This window comes from Artibeus jamaicensis, unplaced genomic scaffold, assembly GCF_021234435.1.
Source record: "Artibeus jamaicensis isolate MK-2021 breed Jamaican fruit bat unplaced genomic scaffold, CSHL_Jam_final contig_559, whole genome shotgun sequence".
Lineage (NCBI taxonomy): Eukaryota > Metazoa > Chordata > Mammalia > Chiroptera > Phyllostomidae > Artibeus > Artibeus jamaicensis.
In genome coordinates, this window is record NW_026521887.1 from 7,553,846 (window position 1) to 7,562,969 (window position 9,124).

The 9,124-nt window shown below is 35.5% G+C and overlaps 1 protein-coding gene across 2 annotated transcripts; it reads left to right on the forward strand.

The window, feature by feature from the left end:
• Nucleotides 1-515: 515 nt before the first annotated feature.
• Nucleotides 516-5,716, forward strand: TEX30 (testis expressed 30). 2 transcript variants are annotated; one of them, XM_037150072.2, is made up of 7 exons: nucleotides 516-631; nucleotides 1,156-1,330; nucleotides 2,279-2,352; nucleotides 2,840-3,070; nucleotides 3,825-3,876; nucleotides 4,401-4,606; nucleotides 5,289-5,716. In XM_037150072.2, the coding sequence occupies exons 3-7, from the start codon at nucleotides 2,338-2,340 to the stop codon at nucleotides 5,460-5,462; spliced, it is 678 nt and encodes a 225-aa protein (XP_037005967.2). In that variant the 5' UTR covers nucleotides 516-631; nucleotides 1,156-1,330; nucleotides 2,279-2,337; the 3' UTR covers nucleotides 5,463-5,716. The 2 variants fall into 2 exon arrangements, with proteins under 2 accessions (XP_037005967.2, XP_037005966.2); XM_037150071.2 differs by lacking the exon at nucleotides 1,156-1,330.
• Nucleotides 5,717-9,124: the final 3,408 nt, after the last annotated feature.

Consider the following 9,124-nt stretch of genomic DNA (forward strand, 5'->3'; position numbering starts at 1 on the left):
TTAAACTTTAAAAAAGACATAGGATAGCTGAATAGATAAGAAAGCATGACTTGCATATATGCTATCTTCAAGAGAGCCACTTCAAATAAAAGATCTACGCAGACTGAAAATAAAGGGATGTAGAAAAATATTCCAAGCAAGTGGTCATGAAAAAGAGCTAGGGTAGCAATATTCAGACAAAAGAGTTCAAAACAAAAGCCATAAAAACAGAGAAAGTTCCTACAGAGTACTTAGAAAGTTGTCCAAAAAGAGGATATAACCCTTATAAGATATATGTGCCTGACATAGGAGCACACAAATATGTAAGGAAAACCTTAGAGGACTTTAAGAAGGAGATTGACAGCTATACAGGCATCATAGGGCCGGGTGTCAAACTCCTGACAATCACGCCCTGGACTACTGAGAGCTGCACAGAAAGGCCCCTCCTAGGAAAGAGTTGGCCCCGCCCAGCAGGCAGCGGCTGGTAAAGTCCAGCCCCAGCGATCCCCGCGCGCACCACCAGCCCGCGCATGCGCTAGAACGGAACACTCTGGCCGCTCGGCGGCTGTGGCTAGAGGCTTCTTTTGAGAGAAGTTTGCTGCCTGAACGGGTTAAAGGCGGGTAGGTGCTACCCGCCACTTCCCCTTCTCGGGTAAGTGCTGCGGCGGCCTTAGTAAGCGGTGGGCAGACTTTCAAGAGACTGCTAGCGTGCCTGTTGGCGGAGTCCTAAATGTTTTCGACTGCAGCTGTCCCCTCACCAGGAGCAGTTGTCTGTCCGCAAGGCATTCAGTTTAAGTTCCTTGCTGCGGACACCGGTCTGTGGGGCTACATTTGCCTGGAGGATTAGGAGGCCGGAGTAAGGTGAAGTTGCGGGTGGGCAGAGCCGAAAGGTCCAGCAAGGGTCACAGGAGCCGATCCCTGGTAGCTAGCTTGAGGCAAGCCTCTGAGCTTTTAGGAGTTGCCCGCCAGCTCCTTGGAACGAACCACACAGCCCTTGTGCACTAGCGTTAGTAGAGTGATAAGCTGTTTTTCAGATGCCTCTGACCCCCAAATTCCAAAGACCCCCTTCGAGTATCTACTCTTGTATGGCTTGGTGTTAGTTGCAGACCTGGCCTGATTATAGACGCCCCCGCCCGCCTCCCCCAAGACTTGAACCTCTGACTTTTTTTCCTCCAGGATTTACAACGTATTGCTGTCCACTTAATAGATAATGCACGTTTTTCCAATCGGAAGTGACGGTGGTTGTGGCATTTTTGATCCTTCAACATAAGATGCACTTCATTATTGTATTGTGGGGACACTACTACATACAGTACAGATTATTAGCTAATTATCGCAGCATCTCTATGAGGTTGGTAGTTTTCTCCACTTGCAGCTGAGCCAGGTTTCAAGCCCTCCCCTATGGGAATCCAAAATCAGAGATTATAACCGAGATTGGCTAGACAAGGTTGCGGTGAGATTATATCCTGGAACAATTCCATTGTTTCCTAAGTAGAGCAGAGCGTACACCGGTTGTCAGGAACAGTTGTCTACTGGAAAAGAGTAGTTTTCCTGAAAGCAAACAAAAGCCCAAGTGGTTGAAGAATCGTAGAGCATTCTGGGTTAAGATTGGGGGTTGAATACATGTGTCCAATTTTACTCCCTCCTGAAATCTCCCTAGAGTTATAGTAAAGGGAAATTTTTAAAAGACAAACCCACAAGGATGGAGAAAATGAGAAAGGAAACGAAAACAATAAAATACTAGATACTAGAAAGTAAATGTCTTAGCAGATTTTAGCGTAATTCTAAACCAGCAGCAGGGAATACTGTGGAACAATTCTATATAAACCAGATTCTTCAAAATGCACAGAAACTGGCAGCACTATCCAATTATTCAAGGTATTATTGCATAGTGAAAAGAAGAATTGAGAAAGGTAATTAGGAAGGAAATAGGTTAATAGATGCTGTGAAATTAAGTTAAAGATAGTTGAGAATGAAGATGCTTAGAATATGTAAATGTCAACATACAGCATACTATTTTGATACGAATTTTTTTTGATAACGCTTCCTTGTTTAAGGAAACAAGGTAAACAAGCCTTCCTTGTTTACCTTGTTTAAGGTATCACACTGGCTTTTTATTATATGACATCTGTTGGCCACACATTGGGCCCTGGAACCTTGAAAATAACTAAATGCATATGTAAAGATATCAGTTCTAAGGAAGTACTTCTAAATGTGTTTATTGAATGTGTTCATTCATAGTTCTTGTATCATATCCATGTCTGCCAATCCAACTTTCACAACAGAATCTTCTTTTCAGGGAGATGTCCTTTGCTTCTCAGATGTAATGCACTTTAAGTTTGTTATTCAGCAGTGAAAATGAGTCATACAGAGGTAATGCATATTTTCATATGTTCTTCACCTTCAGGGCTCCGGTTTTTTTTTTTTTTTTTTTTAGTCATACTGCTCCAGAGTGATTTTCTCATTTTTAGCTTGTACTATAAGAGACACAGTAGCATTAGTGCTTAATAATAAGGACTTCAGAGCAGGCTGCCTAAGTTTGAATTCACTTAGTGACTGTGTAATCTTGGGCATGTTACTTAATCTACTGTGCCTCAGTTTCCTCATCTGTAAAATGGAAACAATAATAGTATTTGCCTCATAGTATTATTAGGAAGGTTAAATGAGTTATACATATAAAAACTCATAATAGTACTCGACACACAATAAGTACTTCTTAACTATTAGCTATTGTTAATATTGCTTTTTATTTGGAGGCTGTTTATTGAGTCATGGGTTTTGCAGAACAAACATATAGTTATTCAGTTGTCTGAATAGGCAAGGAAGTAATTTTGAATCCCTTTATTCTTTTGAATTCTAGGTTAAATTAAAAATACCTTTTGGAAATAAATTACTAGATGCTGTTTGTTTGGTACCTAGCAAGAGCTTAACATATGGAGTGATTCTTACACATGGAGCATCAGGAGATATGAATCTTCCTCATTTGATGTCACTGTCATCCCATCTTGCATCTCATGGGTTTTTTTGCCTGAGGTTTACCTGTAAAGGCCTTAATATTGTACATAGAGTTAAAGCATATAAATCAGTCTTGGTAAGAAAATTTCTTTACATTTACTTACAACAGAATTCTGTTTTAAAATTCTTAATAAATTTTGTTAGCAGTCATTTGATTTAATTTAAATATCTTTTAATGACTATTCTTAGAATCTCATCAGTACATGAAGTTTCTATGGAGATGAGTACTCACATCATAAATGGTCCTCCATGATACTGCCAAGGAAGCTATTTATGATTCAGTTTTCTTACTAGAATTATATAACTTTAGAATATAGTTCTGGATATTTTGCCTACTATACTATGAACGTATAACTATAGCATGGTTTTCTGTATGTGTCATTTAGAAACTATAAAGTCCCTGGATAAAGTAAACTGAAATTTCTTTCAAACCAAATTACTTTTAGCTTTCTAAGTTTTTCAGAGCTTTAAATTAGATGTTAGTATTATTATAATATTTTTATTAGTTTGAAGCTTTTACTGGCCTTTTTAAAAAACATAATTTGGTCTTCAAAGATATTTCAATACTTGATTTCTTTTTAGACCAGTGATGTGGGTTTTTTTGCTTATATATTTGTATTGCCCAGCATACAATTTGACAATGAAGGCATGCATCACCAGAAAAGCAAAGAACTAGTTAACTCTTTCCAGAGAGAATCTCTTAAGATTTTGTGGTTGTCTTTGCAAAGATTTTCTTACAGTTCAGTAATGATGAGAAATATTTGTTGATTTTCTAGTGGAATATTTTATAGGAGAAGAATTAATAAGTTTTTGTTGATTTTTTGTTTTAGAGTTACCTCAAGACCTCAGGAGAATACAAACTTGCAGGTGTTTTCCTTGGAGGTAAGTTGCAATAGTTGTGAATACTTATTTTTAAATGCACTACTACTGATAATATAGGAATAGATAATAGAGAATTAAAGTAGATGATGGGAAGCTAATTTAAGATAAGAAATTTTTGTTTGGCTTTGATAAATCACTTCCTTGTATAACATCAAAGTACTTTAGATATTTAAAACGAATTTAAAATTCATACATATGTTTTGTAATTCAAAGATTTCTATTTTTATTTATATATCTGGTTCACCTTCTCTCAAATGATTCCTTCATGAGGATTGTCCTTACAATCATTCAGAAAAATAATTTCTTTTTCTAAAAAAAATTGACTTAGGATTAGTTTTTAGCTCTTCACAGGCTATAGGTGTCCATTTTGGATATTGTGAGTTCTTAATTGCCACCTCTTGGAATTAATTTGTTGATGTAGAAATATGATAAACAGTAAATCAACTCTAATTTGCCACATATCTCCTCTATTTTATGTGTGAATGTTAATATGTTAAACTTAACTTAATTTTGATTTATTTTAGGTCGTTCAATGGGCTCAAGAGCAGCTGCTTCTGTAATGTGTCATATTGAACCAGATGACACTGATGATTTTGTCCGTGGTCTCATTTGTATTTCTTATCCATTACACCATCCAAAGCAGCAGCATAAACTTAGAGATGAAAACCTGTTTCGTATAAAAGAACCTGTATTATTTGTGTCAGGCTCAGCAGATGAAATGTGTGAAAAGGTAAATTACAGCTTGATATTTGTGTGAATGAGAGAGAAAGACAGAAATACCTTGTGAACAATATATTACCTATGGCATTCAGTCTCTTTAAAGAGATACTGATTTGACTAATTAAGGCTAGTTTTGTGCCTTAGTTGCTCTGTTGCTTTGGAAAACCTAGAAGAAGCATAATGACAAAATTCATCTCCCTGGAAAGAGAGTTGGCAAATAGATTAACTTTTACTTGGGAAATAAAGAATTAATATGCATCTTGTGATTTGGGGATTAACTAGACTGTACATTTGATTTATCATTTCAACATTCTAGCAGATTCTTTAATTTTTTAATAAAATTGACTCAATAAAAATGAGTAACTTGTACATATTAGTAAAGATGAGTGTGTTTCTTAGAGCATAAAATTTCCTTGGAAAATAGTTTTAGAATTATTGTGTCCAACTTGCTGATTTTTTATCAATAATAAATTCTAGATCAGTTCTGTAGTAATGCAGTTTCTGAGAGATGGGGACTGCCTGCCACTTTAGTAGACATTTCCTTGCACATTCCATTGCCTCAAAAATTGTTTATGCACTAGGTATTTAATGAATATTGAGTGAATGGATACTATTAAAGATGGGGCAGGAGAGAGTGAGTTTTTATTAGACACAAATACAGCATTAGTATCTATCCTTTTTTTTTCCTTTAGAACTTGCTGGAGAAAGTTGCACAGAAAATGCAAGCTCCTAATAAAATCTGCTGGATTGAGAAGGCAAATCATTCTATGGCAGTGAAAGGACGGTCAACAAATGACATTTTCAAAGAGATAAATACACAAATTTTGTTTTGGATCCAGGAAATCACTGAAATGGACAAGAAATAATTGTCTTTAATCCAGAGACATATTACTTTGAATATGACTACAGTTAATTTGATAGCGCATGGCATAACTCAGCATTTTGAGGTATATTTTCAACTAATTTAATGTCTTTTAATGTTACCCCATTTTTAAAACATGTTTTAAATGTGAAATTAATGTCTTTTACAAAATGTATTTTGAAAGCATAGTTCCGTAAAGATGATGCCCAGATTTTGAAGTTAAGTTTGAAAAAAATTAAACATTTGAATTTTGTTACAGTGGAACTTTTGTCTTATTTGTGTACAAGTGAGAAAGTAATTTTGCAGAAGAGTGTCATCTTTAAAAAAGGAAAACAACATTTATTTTACTATAGTAAATTTAGTCACCAATTTATACCCTCAGTGAGAATCCGTATAATTGCAGAAGCCTAACTGATTTTTCTATTTTATTGTCTCCTTGCCTAAGTAAACGAATTGACACCTCCAGCTCTAAAACTTAGGAGATTTCTAAGAGTAACTATTAAAGTTATAGTCCTTAGTTCAAGGCTGTCTGCAATAGGCCCTGTCATTTTAGCCTTATTTCTCCCATACTCTGAACATTACAGAGTAACATGTTACTCAGGTAACATGGAGTACACAAAGTTTTAGAACTATCCAGAGTCTATTTTAGTCTCTTCTTCCTGAAACTTTCTTCATTAGTGTTTGCCTGTTACCAAAATCTACTCATTCTCTTTCCCTCTTTATTGCTTCCTTTGAATTACCCCAACCAAGTATCTTTCCTAGGAACCCACATTAATATCTTGCTTTTTGTTGTTAATCATACTTTGCCTTCTCAGTAAGTTATTGGCATATTTGGTTTATGCCACTTAAATTACATTCATATTTGTATCCATAAAGCACTTATTAGTTATTCAGTGCCTTATACTTTCATTATTCAATAAATATTCATTGTATTGAACTAATACTACAGAAGAATACAGAACTATATACAGAAGAATTTCTAACCATTACGAGTAATCCTGGTTTTATATTGCTATTTACATACCTATCATTGGGACTTTTTTCTTGGTAAATAAAGAATAAAAACATAGTTCACAATTTCCAGATAGCTCAAAGAATGTGATACTGTTAGATACAGATTTTTTAAAACTTTAATATTTTTTCTGAGTTTTCCTGTAGTGTCTATTACTGTTAATGATAGGATTTCTCAGGTGTTCATTATTATTTATTGCCTATGACTTTTAAAAATAAATTTAGGTTAGGAAATACTGCTCACTTGAGATTGAAATAAGAGGTTTCTAGTGCAAAGGACAGCAAGTGTTTCATTTGTGCTGAAAACTAGATAATTGTACTTTTATTAGTAGGCAAGTACATAAATACATATACTTCACTGGTGAGTACCCATATAGAATTTTATATGTTGTTAAAATTACATAGGTTTAAGAGTGTAGAAAGTGTTTAAGAGCATATGAAGTGTTTATAAGAGTGTGGGAAAGGTTTATAGGAGTGTGGGATTTAAAAGTCTTAAAATATATATAAATAATAAAATGAATATAATGCTACTACTTAGTGGATTTTCACCTATCCACCTATCGCAGAGGTCTCTGGAATGTAACTCTTGAGATAGGTGAGGAATCACTGTAACAAACATAAATTACAAAGCCCTGAAGAGGGATACTCTTTACCTCTGCACACTTAACTGTCAGTATGAGTGTTACACAGAAGTTCCTTTTTAGTTCTTATAAGAGCTATTCAGTGGTATACTAGAGATTAAGTACCATAAAGCTCTGAAAAATCTAAGCACTCAAGTAAAACATGAATCCCCTTTAAGGTTTTACTTAGGTGAATTAGGGAATGCCTGCCATAGGCAACAAAAATTGAATGATTTGCCAGGTACATTATATTTTATAGGGAAAGAAAACCCAGAAGAATAAAATTACCCTGTGTATGTTGGTGGGGAGTCAGAGGAGGGTGTACTTTTATCATGGAAAAACCCAGAGGAATTGCTGAAATTTTTTTAGAAGTAATGAATGCCTACCATGAATTCCAGAAGGCATTCTTTGCAAAGACAAACTCCAAGATCACAGTTAATCAAAATAAAGATCGTAACTACCTAGTCCTGTACACTGGAAGACTGTAAATTCTTACACTTAGAATGTGCCTTTGATTTTATTGTCTGAAATACTAAGGAAAAATAAGAGCCCCATAAATCTTCCTTGTACTCAAACTTACATGACCAAAGAGGCCTGAGGTTAACTCTTGTTTAAAGACTAATATTTCTTTTCTCAACCCATCTTAAGTGAAGATGAAGTATTAATTACATCTTCAAAGGGAAAGTACTCTTAAATCCAAGGTAATGTTAACATTTTCATTAATAGTCTATACTTTATCTACTTTATTTGACTAAACTGAGGGAAGTGAGCAGGAACCCTTTTTCTGACATCAGGAAGCATTACAAGAGCTACTCCTTGGACTCACCAGACACAGTGAAAAGGGAATTTGCCATTAGACCAATGTAAAATCTAACTTTGGTGTTCAGTGCAACAAAAGATTAATGCAGGACATTCCAACAGACCTATCCAGCAAAAAGAAATGTAAAATTAGGTATTTTATATTTAAGGAAAAAAATCCACAGGCTTAGAAGAGACAAGCTGTCATGTCCTATATAGTAATAATGGGACATACTTAAATGCCAAATAATTATTTCATTATCTGAGATTTAAATTAAACTGAGACATCTAGTTTTGTTTTGTCTTTTGTTTCTAAATATGGCAACCCTACATTTATATTTTCCTGATCATAAAGTGTCATAAAATATACCAAACTATTCCTCCAGGTAAATTTATTCTAAATTTGAATCCCAACTATGCTATTGTGTTTCTTTTTGTGAAATGTATAGAGGATTATTTAAAACTTTTTAAGTAAACAAGCTGCCTTGTAGCATCACACATCTCACAAATGAACTTTCATTATTGCTAAAGTTGCTATTTGCTCAGTTAAATACCCATTATGACATGTACCTCACTTTTTTTTTAAAGATTATTTATTTAATTTGAGAGAGAGTGGAAGGGAGAGAGAAAGGGAGAGGAATACCAGTGTGTGGTTGCCTCTCATGCGCCCCCAGCTGGGGACCTGGTCCGCAACCCAGGCATATGTCCTGACTAGGAATAGAACTGGCGATTCTGGTTCTAGTGCGAGAGGTTTCTACTGCAAAGGGCAGGCTTGCTTGGTTCAGAAGCCTGTGCTCAATCCACTGAGCTACATCGGCTAGGGCTGTACCTCACTTTATTTAATTACTGCTGCCCCTGATAAGACACTAAGTAGCACTGGAAATTTTTTTCCAGCAGAGCATTTCATGTGATTTTGAAATGAGGAGGACTTCTGAGTTCTCACATCAATCTATTTTAAATATAAAAATATCAAAGCAAGGGACTTCCGCCAAGATGGAGGCGTAGGTGGAAACACCTTGCATCCTCGCACAACCAAAATCTAAAAGCAACAAAGTTTTAACAATAATAAACGCAACCAAACAACACAGAAAATCAACAATATGGAGTCCGAAAACAATGAAATGCTCAGCTAAACCGGTAAGGGGAGAAGCCAGCAGCGGAGCGGAGCAGGTTGGCCAAAAAGATCCCTGACCAGGAAGCCGAGGGCATGGATCCCAGTTGCCGGATAGCTACGGGC